At 38.7% G+C, this 21,625-nt stretch overlaps 1 protein-coding gene and 1 long non-coding RNA gene across 3 annotated transcripts; one reads left to right on the top strand and one right to left on the bottom strand.

Annotated features, from left to right (window-relative positions):
• Nucleotides 1-2,604: 2,604 nt before the first annotated feature.
• Nucleotides 2,605-13,510, bottom strand: matcap2 (microtubule associated tyrosine carboxypeptidase 2). 2 transcript variants are annotated; one of them, XM_066715743.1, is made up of 7 exons: nt 13,256-13,510; nt 10,750-11,426; nt 7,768-7,911; nt 7,177-7,309; nt 6,716-7,021; nt 4,906-5,003; nt 2,605-3,257 (listed from the first exon to the last, which is right to left on the bottom strand). In XM_066715743.1, exons 1-7 carry the CDS (start codon nt 13,278-13,280, stop codon nt 3,174-3,176), a joined length of 1,467 nt encoding a protein of 488 aa, XP_066571840.1. In that variant the 5' UTR covers nt 13,281-13,510; the 3' UTR covers nt 2,605-3,173. The 2 variants fall into 2 exon arrangements, with proteins under 2 accessions (XP_066571840.1, XP_066571839.1); XM_066715742.1 differs by having other exon boundaries at nt 2,605-3,332.
• Nucleotides 13,511-17,279: 3,769 nt separating this feature from the next.
• On the top strand, nt 17,280-19,391 carry LOC136759628 (uncharacterized). Its single transcript, XR_010820078.1, has 4 exons — nt 17,280-17,403; nt 17,492-17,521; nt 18,068-18,100; nt 18,500-19,391. It is a non-coding gene; the product is annotated as an uncharacterized LOC136759628 (long non-coding RNA).
• The last annotated feature ends 2,234 nt before the right edge of the window (nt 19,392-21,625 follow it).

Genomic DNA, 21,625 nt, shown 5'->3' on the forward strand with positions numbered 1-21,625 from the left:
TGCACACATGCTTCTTGAACTTGTGGCCAAGATTTAGTCAACTGTGCCAACCAGAATGCAGCCATAATAATTGATCATGTGTGTGCAAAATCACGTGCAGAATTAAAACAAAACAAAAATCAGCTATGCTATCTCAGGGAGCCTGTACAGTTGAGGTTTTTAGAACAAAGTTTAATTTATTTTACTATACACACACGCATATATATCAGTACAGTGACTTGTGCTGTTCTGTGCTTAATGCAGTGGATACATAAATCTGCAGATATTAGTAGTTAATTGTATTTAGTTCATCTTCAGTAGAAATTCTCAAACATTGATAGCATTTCAGCTACATGAACTGTGGTAACCGTTTGAAAGAAGGAAATGCGGTAATTGATTGTGGACACTGGTTGCAGTTCTGCTGTCGTACTATTTTCAGTTAGGGAAGAAGAAGAAACGCAGAAAAGGCCTAAATGCACAAACATCCATTCCATTTCACTACACCTTCCTCTTCAATACTGTATGTTAACCTTTAGGTAAACCTCAAAACTACCCCTGATGTTCAGCTAATCTGTATTTTGTTAGGAATTGTTCCATTAACTTATATCGAGTAAAACTGCAAATGTTTCCCTTTCTGAATGTGTCTTTAAGACTTTAAGCCTGAAGAAGCCTTGTTCCCTTTTCTTATAATGGGCCACCACTGTGAGCTCATATTGGATCAGCATGCTTGTTTCTACCAGTGCACAGTGAGAGAAGAATTAGATATTTAAATGTCACAAAAGGTCACCTAAAGCAGAAACTTGTGCTTGTCTTGTTTTGGTAGAACTCGACCAAAAGTGTGTTTTCAATGTCAATGTCAATGCAATGTCCCAGAGGTCTGTGAGGCAGTGAGACAGCGCCTCCTGCTTAGAGCAGTGTAGATCCCCTGCAGAGGCACAGTCCTGTAGGATTCAGTGGTAGTATTTATTGGAGTAGATACCTAAGGACGCCATAGCTTTTCTAGGTCTGGTATTTTATAGGCTGCTTCTGCCCTCTAGTGGACAAAAGTGATTTTCACAGCATGAAAAAGATTAAACCATCCTGAAAGTATTTATGGGTATGAGGATGTCTAAGAATAATTTTTCATGTTAGTCTAGGTTATAGTATTCTCATTGAGATTGTAATAATGTTTCTACCTTCATACATAACCCCAAAACCCTAACCTATCTGTTACCCAAGTCCACCTTTAAATCTATCCCCAAACCTAAACCTAACCAAGCCCAGACATAGACTTGCCTTAAGTCTTAGGACTGACACAGAGGGTTCCCATTACCAGCTGATGTCACCTTCATATAAGAGTAATGTGGATAGGGTCAAAATTGGTTGGGTGGCTTTTTGAGTGATAGGTTGTCTGGTTGGATTTGGTTTTGCTTGTTGACATTATATTTGGTGCTTATTAGAGTCAATATTTTAATTGGTATAATTAGGGTAACAATGAATGATGTTTACATTAAGTTTTGGAGGAAGCCATGGTAATCAGAACTGGGTTTAAATAAAATATGCCGAGCCACATACAAATATGGTAAAACAAGTATATTAAAACTAATACATTCAAAATTAATTTCCACTATCCACTGGTCTGTGTAAGTATTTGCCAGTATCTGTGTTTGTCAGAGTATGTGTTTGCCAATGGTATTATTTTAAGAACGTAAGAAAGTTTACAATCGAGAGGCCATTCGACCCATCGTGCTCGTTTGGTGTCCAAGTGATCCAAGGATCCTATCCAGTCTGTTTTTAAATGTTCCCACATTATCAGCTTCTGCCACATCGCTGGGGAGTTTGTTCAGATTGTGATGCCTCTCTGTGTGAAGAGGCGTCTCCTGTTGTCTGTCTTGAATGCCTTGAAGCCCAATTTCCATTTGTATCCCGGGTGCGTTTGAGGTGGTCGATGCCTTTAATGATTTTGAAGACTTGGATCAAGTCCCCCCGTAGTCTCCTCTGTTCCAGGGTGAAAAGGTTCAGTTCCCTCAGTCTCTCTGCGTAGGACATTCCCTACAGACCTTTAACTGTTAATCCATCAAAAAAACGATAATTTTGAATGATAACAAGCTCAAGCAACATATTGAGTTGAGGGGGCTGGCAATGCTGGCGAAGTCCTTCACAAAGGGTCAGTAGTAAGAGGCCAATCACAGGAAGCTCCCCAGTTTGGCCACCCACTCGGGAACCAGCCAGTCCCGCACCGTGGCCACGTCTCTGCCCCCATGTTACCAGGCGGAACCCAGCAATTACCATTTGTTCAGCAAGTCTGTACAAATAGCGGCCATACACTGGGGATAATGAACAATATTAATTACATTCTGCCAAGTTAAGAACAGCTATTCAGGTCTTCCAGAGGCAGGTAAAGTATTATTTACTTGATGTGGATGGATACCGATAATACGGTTCACTTGAGTTTTACAGTTTGTAAGCGCCTCTCAGATTACACATGAAAAGATGCCAATTTATTCACACAGACTTCAGCTTTTCCTGCTTGGTTGTTTGTTTCTGAATCCTAGGTGACCACACATCGCACATGGTTTCCCAGTGAAATACTCAACTCTCCAAACAGTGTTGATAAGAAATTATGGAGTCAATTCAGCTCAATCGTATGGTTACGTCTATATTTTATTTCCAGGATAGAACTTAATTACAGATTAACATTTGCTTAACATATTCAAGAGATCAAACATTAGGTACAAAGGATCAAAACAAGAAGACATCTGTGGTGGCAACAGGCATGCTACTTCAGACAAAAGTGCTGAATGACGCAATACCACTTAAAGAGGCTGGATCACAGTGTTTTCACTTAGTGTAAACAATGTCTATGTAATTCCCTTTTGACTATGTATCTATGCTGTTTTTAATAAACTAGTTCAAAAAATGTAGAAAATCCATGCGAATTACCTTTTCATTTGAAGAATTGTCCAAATCATCTCTTTCATTTAAAACCCTTTATACAATAAATTGTTTGAGTGTCATCTATAGTATATAGTACCAAAATACATAGAAAACAGCAAAGATTCAAAACACATTTTAGTTGTGATGGGAGTTCAATTTACCATCAGAAATGGGATTATAATTGAGCAGTTACTTAGAAGAGATTTTTTTTTTAATATATATTCAGTTTTGGGAAAAAAGGCAAGAGGCAAGGAGAAACTGTTTCGGGGCATTTGGGTTCAGATGAGAGCCTGCAGCTCCTCATCGGTGAGCTGGTTCACATCCATGATCTTGTTCAGCTGCTCCATATAGCACGCCCGATCCTGCAGGAAGTGAGGTATCCGCACATTCTCCATCATTGACAGGTCCTTCAGCCGATCCACATCCTCATAAGAGACCTTTAAAATGCCAACGCACCAATGACACTGTGGTCTGGACTCAGGAAAGGGGCCATTGGTAACATGATCTCATCACACATGGAGCTCATGGAATAGAGTTTGCAAACTATACACTTTAAAGTTGCAAACTGAACTGATGAAGGAGATGAAGAACAGGAGGAAGGCTTGAGGAGAATACTGATGGGATGGGATTTAGTGAGAATGTCTCAGATGATAAGATAATACAACTCTGTGGATGAGAATGTGGTGATTGGTGGAATCCACAGATAAGGTAGTCAAACCAAATAATGTGCATGAAGATTTTCATTTTTAGCTGCAATGTGAGTGTCCTAACTGTCATCTGAACTTATCAGAGATGACAGTCAAGCAGAGAATTGACTCTGAGGTCAGAGACTTGATTGCATGTGTGTGTGTGTGTGTGTGTGTACAAATTCTGCAAAGTTCTGTATTATTGGAGCTCAGGTTTGAATTTCTCTTTTCCGGGGCTTCAGGGAAATAATAGCAAGTCTACATAACTGCAGGAACTACAAAACTAAGTGCGTACCCTTGAGCAGCTTCCTCTTTCCTGAGATAAACACCCTTATAGTGGTGAAACATTGAACATAACACCGTGTAACATTTTTTTTTTTTGTTCCTGGGTATTAAGTATTATTATCTAATTGCTTATGCCTCAAAAGTATAGAAAAGATTTAGAAAGGTTCGTGAATTGTGAAAGTTTCTCAATCTTTTGTAGTTATTTCTGTATTACTTTAGTATAAATACATGTTAATTTGGATTCATACGTTGTATTTTCGGACTTTTTGTGAAGGAAAATACAGAAATTCGCCCGTTTTCTCATTGGAAATAGGTACATTTCAAAATATCACTGTCCTGGTCACAAAAGCAAAGTTTGTGGGGAATAATAGACATTTTCTATACTTTTGAGGCATAAGCAATTAGGAAATAACACGTACTACTCAGGAACAAAAATTGTGTTACATAGTGTAAGCAAACCATGCTATCTTTTGCTTCAGTCACTGTCTCTATTCTGCATATATAGTACTGTATGCAAAGTTGGTCTTTGGTATTAGACCATGTTTGTAAATAGATTGCACTGTTTGTTGCAGCAATGTGCATTTTAACCACTGCTTAGGATGCAGATGGATCAAACATGCACAGTAATTGGAGTGTGTGATCTTTTTCATTAATAAAATAGCATGAGCCTGCAGTTCAATGGGTCACAAATGTGCAATTAACACTACTTCTAATTGAATGAATTAGGATATGATACAGCTATATCAAATGTAAACAATAAGCTATATCATTAATTACTCCATTTCATAAGCAAGGGAGAAAAATATTTAGCATCTGCATTTTAAATTCATTAATTGATCTGTGTATTAACAATGGCAACAACAGCTAAAATCAAGGAATTCATTGACAACTATATGAAAAAATACTCAGTAGATGACAGACTTTCAACTTCTCACTGCTTAAATACAATAAAGAGAAAACGGAGAAATGATTCAACTGCATTTTTATTCAATGCTAAAGATTCCGTATACTTTTTTTTTTTTTTTTTAAGGTTGCTTACCTTCCCTAGAGCGGTCAGCAGTGGAAAGTTGATTTTTTCCCTGTGCCTCAGGATTTTAAGGATGCCATCCAGGTAGACTTGGTCCTTACTGAAACAGCCTAACATTAAAAACACACACACACAATCAGAACAGAATTGAAAGAGACAGACATTGGAAAACCAATAGACATGGTCAGTACAGATCAGAGGGAGCAGATAGTATCTACTCAGCCACAATATTTAATTATAGCTGTGCGAGCTCATGGTGTATTTTGGTGACAAGAGAAATTGGAACTGTTTACTCTGACCACACAGTGCAAATTAAATTTTTCGGTTGCAGTAATATTGTGTGCACATTTCACAGGCCCATCTCTGGTACTTCAACGCATATCAATTGGGTTATTTTGCATGCATATACACTCACCTAAAGGATTATTAGGAACACCATACTAATACTGTGTTTGACCCCCTTTCGCCTTCAGAACTGCCTTAATTCTATGTGGCATTGATTCAACTAGGTGCTGAAAGCATTCTTTAGAAATGTTGGCCCATATTGATAGGATAGCATCTTGCAGTTGATGGAGATTTGTGGGATGCACATCCAGGGCACGAAGCTCCCGTTCCACCACATCCCAAAGATGCTCTATTGGGTTGAGATCTGGTGACTGTGGGGGCCAGTTTAGTACAGTGAACTCATTGTCATGTTCAAGAAACCAATTTGAAATGATTCGACCTTTGTGAAATGGTGCATTATCCTGCTGGAAGTAGCCATCAGAGGATGGGTACATGGTGGTCATAAAGGGATGGACATGGTCAGAAACAATGCTCAGGTAGGCCGTGGCATTTAAACGATGCCCAATTGGCACGAAGGGGCCTAAAGTGTGCCAAGAAAACATCCCCCACACCATTACACCACCACCACCAGCCTGCACAGTGGTAACAAGGCATGATGGATCCATGTTCTCATTCTGTTTACGCCAAATTCTGACTCTACCATCTGAATGTCTCAACAGAAATCGAGACTCATCAGACCTGGCAACATTTTTCCAGTCTTCAACTGTCCAATTTTGGTGAGCTTGTGCAAATTGTAGCCTCTTTTTCCTATTTGTAGTGGAGATGAGTGGTACCCGGTGGGGTCTTCTGCTGTTGTAGCCCATCCGCCTCAAGGTTGTACGTGTTGTGGCTTCACAAATGCTTTGCTGCATACCTCGGTTGTAACGAGTGGTTATTTCAGTCAAAGTTGCTCTTCTATCAGCTTGAATCAGTCGGCCCATTCTCCTCTGACCTCTAGCATCAACAAGGCATTTTCGCCCACAGGACTGCCGCATACTGGATGTTTTTCCCTTTTCACACCATTCTTTGTAAACCCTAGAAATGGCTGTGTGTGAAAATCCCAGTAACTGAGCAGATTGTGAAATACTCAGACCGGCCCGTCTGGCACCAACAACCATGCCACGCTCAAAATTGCTTAAATCACCTTTCTTTCCCATTCAGACATTCAGTTTGGAGTTCAGGAGATTGTCTTGACCAGGACCACACCCCTAAATGCATTGAAGCGACTGCCATGTGATTGGTTGGTTAGATAATTGCATTAATGAGAAATTGAACAGGTGTTCCTAATAATCCTTTAGGTGAGTGTATAGTACAGTTAGTTAATAAAAGGTTATACTTAAATGTTTCTACTCCATGTATTTTGTAATTTAAGAATAATTGTTCTCTTGAATGTTATTTTGCAATGTTTTGGCAGCATCGGTTCGGTTCCCACAACGCCACCTTGGTTGTGTTCATATTATTGCATCGTTGACACAAGCTTATTCGACGAGCTGGGCACCTGGCAGGGCGGTGTTGGTCTGACCCCTCTTGGCACGGACGCAGTAGTCCCAGCGGGTGTTGGGGTCCTTGACGAAGCGGCCCACACTGCGGAACAGCTCGCTGAAGGACAGGCGGCTCGCCTGATACACGGTGAAGTAGAGCAGTGCCGCCCTCCACAGTGTGGGGTCCTTGCGGAAGAGCACGCTGTGGATGCTGGCCAGGCCCTCCTCCGTGGGGTTGATGGGCTTCAGGTTGTGCTTTTTACGCCCACTCCAATTGCACCAGGGCTGCAGGTTATTGTTGATGCCCCGGAAATAGTGGGTGCCTAATCATAAAGAGAAGAATATCTTTAAGGTACGCGTGGTTCTTCAGAGTACTTTTACCGAGACTCAAACAACACAGCAATAGTAAGCAAAGAGGACATCTTATAGTGTCCCTTCACAGTTATCAGTCTTCTACTTTTCCCAGTGATGTACAGACCTATTTCATGTCTCAGCATGCCTTCCAGCCAGTGTTCTCGAGCTGTGCCGATGTTGATGGTAAGTGTTGGCCGCCCACTGACCACGGTCATTGAGGCTCTGGAGAGAAGGTCATCTGTCAAGTGAACCACAATCTGCCAAAAGAAATAGACCCTTTCCACATCCACAGAGTTGTACAGAATGGTAGCTGCAAAAGCTATGTGGTGGAGAAAGGCACTTGCGTATAATGTTGACAAGCCACAGCCATCAAAGTGTCCATCTGACACAAGAATGAACACCTATGATTAAATGGTGCAATAAATCAATAGTGAAAGACTCAAATAAAGCTATATTTTTAAAAGTAACATTGTATAACAGTAAAAGCCTTTTCTAATCTCTGGTAGTTGTCTGGGGATGTTAGATTTCAATATATGATATACTAATAGTGTACGACACTGAAAACTGTGATCACTGGAGTTTATCATCCCAACTCTAATATGGTCTGTGATGAAAATATCCTGGTCCTACAAAAAACATGTACGGATCACCGCTGAGCAGAAACAACATTACGGTCTCCATGCATGTGTGTGCGAGCACTGAGACTGTAGCTTACCTCCCCCAGGCAGCCTTCCTTCTCCATGTATTTCTTCACATGATTCCAGATTCGACTCTTGGTGAGAAGGCTTCCCCCAGTGACCTGCTCGAACCTCTCATAGTTGCCGTATTTCTGTAGGGCTAGTTCCATGATATTCACAGCCTGAGAGACACAATCAATAGGAATGCAGTTATTGTGATCCACACTAAATGCCTGAATGCTTTAAGCTAACCTTGTAGAAGCCTAGATAAAATAAGTCACCATATTCCAGTCTAAGGAAGACTGGCTTGAAAATCAGACTTCTCTTAGAATGGAAAATAAATGTCACCTTGTGTGTGCTGCTCTGGGAAGATCATTTTAATATTGCAGCCGATTGTTGTTCTGCCATCTTTCCAGTGTATTTTGCTCAGATACGTGTTTGTATTATTTCAGTGTGAGGCCGGAAGTGGTTATATTTTACAGAGCTGCTACAATTTTCCTCTGAGTGATCTCTTCTTGCTTTTGGCTGTCCTTTGGTTGTATGTTCGAGTCTTGGCAAGCCTTTATCTATTGATACCAATAATTTCTACAACAGAAGTAATCTACAGAAAGGGATGTGGCCTATTGTTTTTTGGCTTCCATGAAAAGTATGCATTACCAAGGCAATAGGGTGTTTCCTGACAATGAGGGAAAAGGCAGATGATAGTATCTTACCAGGTTACCTTACAGTACCTCCCAATTTTATTTGATGAAGCATTTTAGTACCATGAACGTTTTAGCTTAAAATAAAAATATTAGCAAATGTTTCATGTTTTTTGGTGGAAAAGATGCTGATTTACGACACCTATTACCAGTACACAGGGGATAAATAAAACCTTTGGGGCCCAATTCAAGTTTCATAGGTTCCATACAGCCCAGTGAACACATTTAATAAATTCTGAACAACACAAGAAGGCTTAGCTAATGCTAATGCTTAGTCTAAGCTCATTAAAAGTAAAGGAAAACAATGATTTTCATGTCTTGCAAAGAGAAAGGGATACTTTTGCAGTTGTTTAATATGTGTTTTCCAGACTTCAGTTCTAATCTTGATCTTGGGAAATGGATCCAACATCATTTTTGTGAAAGGATAATTTTAATTGCAATGTCTTTCAATTATGCTGCAAAGGTTTTTCAAATGAATTAGACCGCATTTCAGTTGACTGGAAATTTCACCCAAATCAGGATTAGGCTTGTGTAAATGAGTGGATACCTTAAGCCTCCATCAGGAATTTACTGCACATAATTATAGGGCAGTTTTCTTGTTAAATGGTGTGTAACTATTCCACTCAGTTTAAGAGCCATATTGTGCTGCCTCAGTCATCAGCAGTATGCACAAATTGATGCATATCCACACAGCAGTAAAAAACAGTCTCTCTCTGCCCTGATGAATGTGCCATTAACAATTAAGTTCTGCTGATGAGAATTGATTCTGGCAAAGATTAAATATGCAGAAAGTTTATTCCAGTCAAGGGCATCATTAGATTCAATTGCAACCCTTAGGAGTTACATGACTGGGAACTTCAAGGGCTCAAAAGTAATGCTGACCCAAAGGTATTTTAAGTCAAGCCTCATGATTAATAAACTAAATAATTCAATTATAAAATATATCAACATGTCCAAATAATAAACCAAAAGTGTTTGGCCATTGAGTAAATGTAATTAAGTACAGAGATTAAAGAAATACGTTGCAACACTGCAGACATGTAAACAATAAGGATCATATTCCCTGTTTGGGTGGATGCATGAACTGACTGTGTAATTATTTTATATTAAGTAACTTAATTCATAGATCAGACTGATAATTCAATTGTCTAAAGTAATACACTGCCTAGATTAGTTTTATCAGAGACCCAAACTTTAGTTCATTCAGTAAGGTTATTGCATAATGCCGAGAGTTAATTAAATGATTGAAGACAATTTCTCTGAAACCATTATTCAATTAAATACCACTACTGCCTTAAAACAATGTTTGTTACCTTTAACAAATATTCATCTTGGTTGTCTTCTATGGAATGCTAATGTTCAGGTAGTGTAAAACAAATCTCACACAGACAAGCGAGACAGTCAGGACAGTGATTCAAGATAATGACTTTCTAAGCAGTCCTGTAGCTGAATACATCAGCCAGTTTTCTCCTAAATGAAGAAGGCAGTGATTTGAAACCGAGCCAATCTGTTAAGACATGTAACTATAACTTCAACCTTATATGTAACCCATAAAGATGCAAGTAATAAAACTGATCAGAGAGGTAGAATTATTTTGTATAATCACAGCATTTAAACAATAGCAGAAATAATTGTTTTCAACTGTAAGCAAGACACTGTTTTAATGAGGGTCAGTACATGAGCAGCTTACAGAGCAGCACACACTTCAGGCCAAGAAAGGCTTTTATTTCAGTGGAAACACACTCTTCTTGTAAAGGGACAAGAATGTTTTATATTTAATAATCAGCCTAGGTATTTCATTCCCATATCCAGAAGTGTTTGCAGTGTGTCATATAGCTTTCCAGTGCCACTCAATCTATTTTCAAATTTTAAGAACGATGATCTTGGTCCTTGATACAGCCAACATGTCCTTTCTCCATTTGGACTGGACAGCTTCATTATAGGAGAAAGCCAACAGAACCTATGCTGTATCATGTTCTCGTATTTTGTTTAATCTTGATACTTTCTCTTCCGTGTATCAAATTTACCAAAACCATTTAATTAATCTAAAGGGCTATATAACATCTGATATACAGATATTTACAAATGTATTCATACTCTTAAGGTTAAATGAAGTTGATGTATAAGGCATACACTTGGATAAAGGATAAAGGCTTCTGCTGAACAACTTAATAATCATCATGATAATCATAGTTTAATAAAGAAAGGGCACTTCATATTTTCAGTGGCAACAGGATTACCACCACTACAACCCCAGCTACACACAAAGGAATAGTATATAATGCTCTGCTACAAGGGCAGTCTGTACTCAGTGCTTACCTGTGTTAGGAATCTATCAGACGCATTACTGTGCCTTGCCAGGACCAGAGGGGAGATGGGATTGGCATACTCAAACTGAGGGTTGTAGGTGAACTCTGACTTAAAGAATTTCGCCTTCTCCTTCTCCACATTTGAAGGCTTGATGGCGGTCAGGATGCAGAGCTTCCTCACACCGCTGTCCCCTTCTTTCATGGTCAACCTGGACAGGTGAGGGAGTTTTCCCTTCTGAGTGCTGCAGAGACCAAGCCTCTTCGGCCTGCTCCTGGGTCTGGGAGACAAGCCCATCATCCTACCTGTGACGGTAATAGGGTGACTGAGCTTAATGCCTCTGGAGAAACAGCCGGCCCCAGAGACTACGGACTGCTTGTGGTCCCCACTCCAGTCAGTGCGTGCCAATGGCGTAACTGCCTTGCGTTGCTCCTTACTGTACCCTGTTGATGTGGATTTTAGAGACTCCTTCATCTTTTTATGGTTTGTGGAAGACAACTTCTTTGGGCTCGCCTTCTCTTCTTCAGCTTGCAACAGGACATTGTAACTACTGGTGCCAGTGGTGAAAATGTCTTTGAGGATACTGGAGGAAAGCTTCTGAAGGCCCACTGGGCTCAGACTCACTGGTTTGTCAGTAGGACTCAGTAAGTAATTCTTTGAGAGCTCCAGCTCTGGCCAGTGAAGCCTTTCTGTAATGAAATACAAAACAATGGGAAGTCAAGGTCTGGAAAACTTTGGATTTTGACTGTTTTCCAAAGCTCATTGCCCAGAAAAAACATGATACAAATCATCATCATCAACATCATTGCCTTTGTTTTGTTTCACTTAAACAGTTTAATAATCTTTTGGTACATATATATTTTTCCATCTGTACAAACATTTTAGGCAACTAAGTAAAAAGATAAATGATAAACAAAGGCAACTGTGAATGCGAGTGTGTTAAAACATGAATGTAATATTTTCTTCTTTAATAATATTTTAAGAATCCTGTGGAATGACCTGTAGATGTTGTTTGAAAACATCCCCAAGCACACTGATGCTTATGATGTCAACTGAATACGCAGAAAACCAATTCTAGGGTATTAGCAAGGAATTAAAACACAGTTAAGCTCCTTACAGAATGTGAACTGCAATAATATATGATGATAGCTATTCCATAATGTTTCAAATAATTTATTCCAGACTACGCTCCAGGATGCATTAACTACATGTCACAAACACACTCATAACAGCAGTATATGAATGAATGTTTTGCCGGCACTGTTTTACTGTATAGATTGAAACGGATTGGCTAAGAAGCAGGTATACACAGTCTGCAAGGAAAAAACCAAAGGTCTGTTTTGATTTGGTTTTATTTAAATGATTTAAAAGACACTGGGTTAGCCTTTCTTGCAAAAAAAAAAAAAAAAAAAAAAAAACATGCTTTCTTCATGGTATCAACAACACAATCCCAGGTATAGCAAATATGTCAAAAACTAATTCAATACAGATGGCTGGCATAAACTTTTTTTATTAATAATACAAATCTCGAAGTTAAAAGCTAAACTTTTGTATCAAACGGACTTGCAAAAACGAATTCAGTTCCTAGGTGTCAGTTTTATTATTATAATGAGTTGAATTTGCCAGTGCCTGCTGGAAGTGTCAATCAATGTAACAAAAATATAATTGTCTAAAGGCAGCTAAGGACTGATGTCATGGTAATGTAGCTGATATAGGCAAATTGGGACAGACTTTTACAGATTTCAAAATTGTAAACTGATTGTATTCCCTCTATTGCTGAACTGATCATGTAAAGGCTCAAAACAAGATATAGATATATAGATATATATCATAACCATCATAACATAACACCTTTAATATTGAAACATTAGACAAATGAACCATGTTGTTCGGGGTAATGTTGTATAGGTCATTATTTATTGCCTTTTCGATTCCTCTCTAGATTCGAGAAGCCCAATCACATTTTGTGTCCTAACATAAGTAGAAAATAAAGGCACCTGAATTATGATTGTTTTGGTCTCTTTGCACCCTAAAATTGACTCGTTGTCGCTGAATACTCTTGCCCTTCATGTTATTTGATTCTCTATAGTTTGAAGTATATTGGCTTTAAAGGTTTTGCTCCGAGTACAAAATGCCGACTGCCTTTTGCTCCTTAACAATGCACAATCAACATTTGCAAACAAATAAAAATACTGATCAAGAAATGAATATAAATCTGCAGATTATTTACTTGCATTGGTATAGGCTTAGCAGCTCAGTGCTCTTGCTGTGTACATGCCGGGCATTTTCATTTTAAATTACTTTGATGTACTGATATTTTAATCGGCTATATAGCACAGCATTGCAATCTACATATTTTAAAACAGTTACATACACATATCGGTATAAAATAAAAAGACTAGGCACGAAAACTATTTCTACAATGCAGATTTTAAAATACTATTGTACAGTTTAGTTGCATTAACGCTTGTTTAAAGATCGATTAATAACCGTCTGCTTTGTAAATCATCATACCTACCAGTTACTTTTATGGATTCAAGCATTTTTGTTTTCAATCGTCAAGATCCTCTGAGCTCCGGCAAGGCAGAGCAGTGCGTCGTATAGACATCCACTTCAAAGGAACGAATATGGCTAAGATGCAGACCATTCAAATAATCACCAGGAAGAGCACAGACAGCATCGTAAACCGTGGTCAGAAATCAATTAAAAAATAAATTGTACTGAATGTATATCAGCACGGCGCTCCCGCAGTTGCCATAGCACTGACGCAACGTCCTGCGCGCGACTGGCGCAGCTCTGGAGAGCGGCGTGCGCATGCCCGACCAGTGCTCACTGCATTGCACAGGCTCAGTGTTGTGAAAATGTGAAATTAATAATTACTAGTCATTATTGTTGACTGGTGCACCATTACTACACACCCAGCCACTGAACTCTGTAGCTCCTTCAAAGTGATTGTTGGCCTCTCTGTGGATTCTCTAACAAGTCTCCTCATTTGAGTGCTGAGTTTTGAGGGACGGCCCTTTTGGCAGTGCCTGGGTGGTGTGATGCAGCTTCCAGCTCCTGGTTATTGATCCAACGGTGCTCACTGGGAGATCCAACAATTTGGAAATTATTGTGTACGCTTTTCCTAATGTATGCATTTGTGTTTACCTTTAATTTCTGTAGAATGCTCCTAGGTCTTCATTTTCCTTCAGATTCACAGCCTGACCAATGATCCTTCAACAGTGGGGTTTGTGTCCAGAAAATGTGAGTAACTAATGGTTCACAGGTGGAGGCCAATGGTAAGGTAATTGTGTCCTTGTTAGGTTCATTTCCCTCATGTGTAAACTGGAAGCTTCCACAGCACTTATGCAAGCAATATATTTCAGTTTTCTATTTTTCATACAAACATTTCCCAACATAAAACCAATGTCATCTACAATTGATTTTGAGTTTCAGTGTTTTAAAATAAAATGTCAAATATACACACCATTTGTAATTTAGTAATATGAGAGAATTGGTCAGGGGTCTGAATACTTTTGCAAGGCACTGTATATATGAGTGTATCCCATTGTACACACCTTGACAAACTATGTACACAGCAAAGCAACTTTAAAATGTCATGACATTTTAGAGACAGTGGCAAATAAATATACAGCTTTAAATATTTATTTAATTGATCCTTTATTTAACCAGAGAAGTCACACTGAGATTTACATCTCTTTTACAAGTCAGCATACACCAAGTTACACAGACATAAAAGAAACACAACATACAACATATATCAATGTCTTGACTAAAAACTTTAAAACATAATAAGAGATGATTTCCTAATGTTACAAACATGTACAATCTGTGGCTAATCATCATCAATCTGAACATGGTCAAATTTCAAGTGCTTTTGCAAAATGTTCCATGAAGATGGGGCAGTAGAGCACAAAGCACTTTTAGCCAAATAGTTTTTTGATATTGTGGACGTTATATGATATACAGATCTGTGATCTCAATCTGTAATGACCATTGTTTGGCAGAGTGGTAAAGGTGCTTGTATAAAAAGGCAACGGCCCTAGAAATAGCAAGTTAAGAGAGGAGCTGAAAACTATCAGTGGAATGATGCTAGAATCTTGATGGAAATGTGTATGCATTACAATTCACCTAAATGTAGGAAGGGCTGTGTAGTATACTGTTGCACTCTGTTGTGCGCATGATGAGCCCGTTATATTAACCATTATTTGTAAAGGTGAATCAGACTGCTACAATCCCTACTGAACTGTGGATTAAGTGAGAAATCATCTCAAACTATGAGCTCTGATGCACAGTCAGCTTTGTGGATCCGGATTAAACTGCTTCTGACATCCAGGTAGAAGAAATGAAAAACTTTGACTCAACGTTTGTAAGAAAATTTGTAAGGAATGTTGTATATTATGTTGTTAACCATCATAAGCATAGGTTTAGCCCTCCCACTCCCACCAATTGTGAGAGAGCATCAAATTGTCCACCTCATCATTATGAAAGATGCAATACTCATGTTATTATATATGTTATACACAAAGTGTATTTAGCAAGGGTGATGTCCTTGGGGTTCCAGGTCAGGGGTTATAAACCCGCATGTGCCTCATTCATCTCTCCACTCAAATAACATGTGATTGTGGAGTTTTCACATGATTTGATTTATTTGCAGTTTAGATCTTTGAGCTAACACCGTTTCTCTTGAACTATGTTTTTTATTTATTTTGTTTGAGAACATTAATGGGTTTAATCTGTACAGTTGGTTGTCAGTGTGCATATATACATACACTACCGGCCAAAAGTTTTAGGACACCTCCATTCTTCAATTTTTTTAATGAAATTTAGTCCAGTGAATAACCTGAAATGGTACAAAGGTAAGCGGTAAACTGCACAAAGCTTAAAAAAATAGTTTAGGTAACCAAAAAAATGAAAAATAATGTACTTTTATACATAGTTATAAAAAAGGCCTTTTTCAGGGAACAAGTAATGGGTTAATGACTTACAGCTATTCTGCAGCAATGGAAGTAAATTAAGCCTTCAAAGTTGATGCTAACAATTCCTATAGCTGTCCCAACTTTTGTTGAGTACTTACAAACCCTCAGTGTGTATAAAAGCAGTGTTGGAACAGACTTACTACACCCTCTTAAGCATTATTTGGACAGTATTGTACTGCAGGAAGAAGTATATTGCTATCATAATGGTGAGAAAAAGGCAATTACCAAAGGAAGACAGACAGACCATTATAAATCGCTTAAAAGTAGGTCTTTCTTTTAGAGAAATTGCAAAGAAAGCCAAGGTCTGAGTACAGTTTCCTACACCATCAAAAGGCACTGGGAAACTGGAGGAAACTCTTGACAGGAAGAGGTCTGGCAGACCCAAAGCCACAACAGAATCAGTTGACAAGTGTCTGAGAGTCAACAGCTTGTGTGATAGGTGGCTCACACGACAACAGCTACAAGCACAGCTTAACACTGTTCGAAGTAAGTAAGAGAAGACTTCGAGCTGCAGGTTTGACAGGTCCAGTGGCAGTAAGAAAGCCATTGCTAAGATGGCAAAATAAGAAAAAGAGGCTTGCCTCTGCCATGAAGCACTGCCAGTGGACTACTGAAGACTGTAAGAAGGTCTTATGGACAGATTAACCCAAATTTTAAGTCTTCGGTTCAATACGCAGGGTTTTTTACGCCGTCCAGTAGGCGAAAGGATGGTTCCTCAGTGTGTGACACCAACTGTCAAACATAGAGGAGGAAGCGTGATGGTCTGGGGCTCTTTTGAGTGAGTGGCACCCTGAACCAAGTTGGTCAGGGGTTCATCCAACAGCAAGATAATGACCCAAAACATACCACCAGGCTATGTCAGATCTACCATAGCAGAAAAGAACAAGACAGAAGGCTTCAAATCATGGAATGGCCAGCATAGTCCAGCCATATTCGAAACCACTTTTCCTGTTGAGGGTCACAGGGAAGCTGAAGCTGATCCTGGCAGGCATAGGGCACAAGGCAGGAATACACCCAGGACAGGACACCAGGCAATTTAGACAGACCAATTAACCTAACCTGCATGTCTTTGGATGGTGGGAGGAAACCAGAGTGCCCAGAGAAAAGGCATACAGACATGGGGAGAACATGCAAACTCCACACAGACAGGCAGACAGTGTATATATATCTTCCTAATTTTGCACAAAAAATAGTCATTTTGCACATTAAATACTGCTATATTACACAGTAGATTATTGCATTGTACCGTGCATTGTGTGACACTTTTGTTGACAGTAATTCTGGTTTTAAAATAGTTTTTAGTGGTTAAAAAAAGCTGACGCATTCCTTTTAACCTGGATACATGCCTGTGACATGTCCCTCCCTCTTTGAGCTCACCAACAATATAACTGACAGCCTCAAGCCCCCCAACTTCTGAAATACCACTGCAGTAGTAAAGAGAAGTGAAAATATTATAATATAGGCATCAGCAAAGTTTACCAGAGTACTCTGCATTTTGATATGTATGAGCTCAGTGTTTGCAAACGGATTGGGTGTTATTTCTAGTTAGGCGTCAAAAAAAAAAAAAAAAAAAAACTGTAGACCTTTACAAGAGTAGGCTACAGTTTAATCTTGTTCCAAGAGGCAGGAGCAATGAATGCTATAACAGTGAGTCTGATTCTCATTTTCTGTGAAGCATCTAGAGGTATGAAGTGAGTTTATTATGAAGATATAATATAATATATTGTTTGTGTACAATCAAAAATGACTAATGTCTTCTACCTCTTTGGCAGCTGAAGATAACTTCAATAACATGCAATTTGGTAAGTAATCTTATTGAACTTGTTAAAATTGTTATGATTTTATTATTTTTTGTTTAAAGTGGAATACCTCATTCCCAGAGAACTAGTTAAAATAAATGACCCAATATTTTTTGATTGTATATTAGCTTCCGTGTTTTGACAGAAGTGCATTAATTTCATTTCCAGTGTCCCTTCTTAAGAAGCAAGTGTTAGGAATTACAACAATATTCATTATTCATTTTGCACAATTGTCTTTCTGTTTGTAGATGATTTGTTACAGCAAGATTATTTAAAACTAAAATTACAATAATCCTTCAAAGAGAAGGAAATTATATATTTCCTCTTACAGAGATTGTATCTATAAACTCCTCAAACATGCAATAGTTTAACATAGGAATTAAAATAATTTTGCATGGAACCATGGAAAACACTCAGTCTGCCTTTAGGATTAACTTTATATTCTTCAGTTTCATTGAAACACTGAAACAAGAGTCTGTATTCATCTGAAAATGTGGAGGAAGAATAATTTTCAGCTTATTATGCCTTTATGTTGATTTTCATCTTTAGGAAATTCCTACTCAAGAACATCACACCTGCACTGTAAGTAATATAGAAATGCTATGGCAAACACAGATGTGATGAGTTAGATTGTTTCATAAATAAAAAAACAACATAATACTTTCAATAACATGTATTTATTTATTTCACTGTTCGCACCACTATTATGGTGATAGTCAAATTGGATAAAAATGTTTTGTAAAAACAAATCTTCAATGAAAAATATAATTGATAATATTGGTATCATTATAAATGTAACTTTACCCCACCATGCCACTGTGTACAAGTTTCCTTGGCCAATGTGTTAAAAGGAAGTGTGTGTGTATCCACAAACACAGAGATACAACGTTAAAGTGTGAAGGGGCAATATTTTGTGACAACGTCAGGACTAAACTGTATACAGTTTACAGTTTAAAGCCTAAGCTTTTTCTTTCCTTACAGGGTTTCCTGGGGAATGGTTCCGATACTTCTTATTTTCTGTCTGGGTCATAGATATTGTCTGTATCTTCTGGATTACCCATGTACAATTGGAAATCTCTCAGATAAGAGAAAGATTAGAAGACCTTCAGTTACTCAAACCAGTCCAAGAAGATACAATGGAAAGTAATTCAATCTATGAGAATCCTGAAAATCTTTGCTGAATTCCTTTACGAATTTTTATTTTGACTCATTTTATTGTTATTTTTCAACTCATGTAATGTAGGTAATTATCTTGCAGCCAGTTGCAATTTTCCAACCCAAACCACAGCCCCAAATTCAAATTTATAAACTAAGACTTGAACTATGACCGAAATGTTATTTGAATATGAATCTAAACAACCAATGTCTTGTCTTGAACATTCATATTTTGGGTAGAAGGGATTGTATAGTCTGATGTGATATGAAATCAATTTGATTAATTCTGTCTTCCATTTTCTCAAGAACTGGGCTTACATGTTTTTCCTCCAATGCAAATTGTCTTAAGACTATTGAAGCCTGGTTGACAACTTTCAATTCAATGCAATTACAGGTTTAGCCATGGAGTTTCATGCCCCCGATGTTAAATATAATCAAAAGGTTTTAGGAAGGACCTTTGTAATAGGATTCTATGCAATACAGATGATTTAGGTTCATAGTTCACAGGACAATAAACCAAGACCAGTTAAAATGAAGGAATAATACAAAATCAGGTCAGGTGTGCAACACCATGAGGTATGCAATATGGATGAGGTTTTTTTAATCTTTTTGATTTCTTTCTGGGAATATAACCTTTTACATATGTGAAATGAGCATCTAAATGGCAATACGGCATAAGCTGTAAAATTCTTATATTTCTTATATTTTTTAAACATTTAATAAAACTAGTATCAGAGCAATTTATTGTGTGTGTGTGTGTATATATATATATATTTATACAGACAGGTGACAAATTAAAGGAAAGACCAACATAAAGTGTTCTTGGCATAAGAACATAAGAAAGTTAACAAATGAGAAGAGTCCATTCGATCCATCATGCTTGTTTGGTGGTCATGAATAACTAAATGATCCAAGGATACTATCCAGGCACAAATTCTACGAGTCTCTGGACTCTACTGGAGGGATGAACACCATTCTTCCAAAAGGTATTCCTTAATTTGGTGATTTGATGATGGTGGTGGAGAGCGCTGTCTAACACATTGCTCCAAAATCTCCCATAGGTGTTCAATTGGGTTGAGATCTGGTGACTGCGAAGGCCATAGCATATGATTCACATAATTTTAATACTCAACAAATCATTCAATGATCCCTCAGCCCTGTGGATGAGGCATTGTCACCCTGGAACAGACCACTCCCATCAGGATAGAAATGTGTCGCCATAGGATAAAGGTAATCACTCAGAATAACTTTGTAATGATTTGCAGTCACCCTTCCCTCAAAGGGGACAAGTGAACTCAGCATTTTTATACATGCCACAGAGCATGATAGGATGTTAATTTCTTAATTGTATCATGCAGTACACCTGTTTGTACTGAATGCAGAGGCATCTGTATTCGTTATGTTCCTCCACTCATTTATTTACGTCTGTATGTGTGTGTGTGTGTGTATATATATATATACACTCACCTAAAGGATTATTAGGAACACCTGTTCAATTTCTCATTAATGCAATTATCTAACCAACCAATCACATGGCAGTTGCTTCAATGCATTTAGGGGTGTGGTCCTGGTCAAGACAATCTCCTGAACTCCAAACTGAATGTCTGAATGCGAAAAAAAGGTGATTTAAGCAATTTTGAGCGTGGCATGGTTGTTGGTGCCAGACGGGCCGGTCTGAGTATTTCACAATCTGCTCAGTTACTGGGATTTTCACGCACAACCATTTCTAGGGTTTACAAAGAATGGTGTGAAAAGGGAAAAACATCCAGTATGCGGCAGTCCTGTGGGCGAAAATGCCTTGTTGATGCTAGAGGTCAGAGGAGAATGGGCCGACTGATTCAAGCTGATAGAAGAGCAACTTTGACTGAAATAACCACTCGTTACAACCGAGGTATGCAGCAAAGCATTTGTGAAGCCACAACACGTACAACCTTGAGGCGGATGGGCTACAACAGCAGAAGACCCCACCGGGTACCACTCATCTCCACTACAAATAGGAAAAAGAGGCTACAATTTGCACAAGCTCACCAAAATTGGACAGTTGAAGACTGGAAAAATGTTGCCTGGTCTGATGAGTCTCGATTTCTGTTGAGACATTCAGATGGTAGAGTCAGAATTTGGCGTAAACAGAATGAGAACATGGATCCATCATGCCTTGTTACCACTGTGCAGGCTGGTGGTGGTGGTGTAATGGTGTGGGGGATGTTTTCCTGGCACACTTTAGGCCCCTTAGTGCCAATTGGGCATCGTTTAAATGCCACGGCCTACCTGAGCATTGTTTCTGACCATTTCCATCCCTTTATGACCACCATGCACCCATCCTCTGATGGCTACTTCCAGCAGGATAATGCACCATGTCACAAAGGTCGAATCATTTCAAATTGGTTTCTTGAACATGACAATGAGTTCACTGTACTAAACTGGCCCCCACAGTCACCAGATCTCAACCCAATAGAGCATCTTTGGGATGTGGTGGAACGGGAGCTTCGTGCCCTGGATGTGCATCCCACAAATCTCCATCAACTGCAAGATGCTATCCTATCAATATGGGCCAACATTTCTAAAGAATGCTTTCAGCACCTTGTTGAATCAATGCCACGTAGAATTAAGGCAGTTCTGAAGGCGAAAGGGGGTCAAACACAGTATTAGTATGGTGTTCCTAATAATCCTTTAGGTGAGTGTATATATATAATTAGTTACTTCCATTTAACTGATTCATTGCAAAACTCAACCTGTAGATCTCTGGAACAGACAATGTTTCAATGTACAATGATGTGTTAAAAGAATCTGTCCTACGGAGACTGTGAGCTGCTTAATAAGGATCTTATTAAGGATTCAATCTGCAGCAAATCTGATGTGATTGGAGCAAGATAGAGCAGATGAAGTCGATGTCATTATGAAGTCAGGGTGTAAGACCACAGTGTCAAAAATAATTCAGTAGCGTGAATTGCA

This window comes from Amia ocellicauda, chromosome 10 (genome assembly GCF_036373705.1).
Source record: "Amia ocellicauda isolate fAmiCal2 chromosome 10, fAmiCal2.hap1, whole genome shotgun sequence".
In the NCBI taxonomy this organism is placed as follows: domain Eukaryota; kingdom Metazoa; phylum Chordata; class Actinopteri; order Amiiformes; family Amiidae; genus Amia; species Amia ocellicauda.

Excerpts from the sequence above, each read along its gene's own strand:
- matcap2 (XM_066715742.1), bottom strand. The coding sequence starts at position 13,280 with ATGCTTGAATCCATAAAAGTAACTG. Across the intron at positions 5,004-6,715 it reads GACCAACACCGCCCTGCCAG|GCTGTTTCAGTAAGGACCAA; the intron begins GTGCCCAGCTCG and ends TTTTAATGTTAG. Across the intron at positions 3,333-4,905 it reads TGCTGACCGCTCTAGGGAAG|GTCTCTTATGAGGATGTGGA; the intron begins GTAAGCAACCTT and ends GGCATTTTAAAG.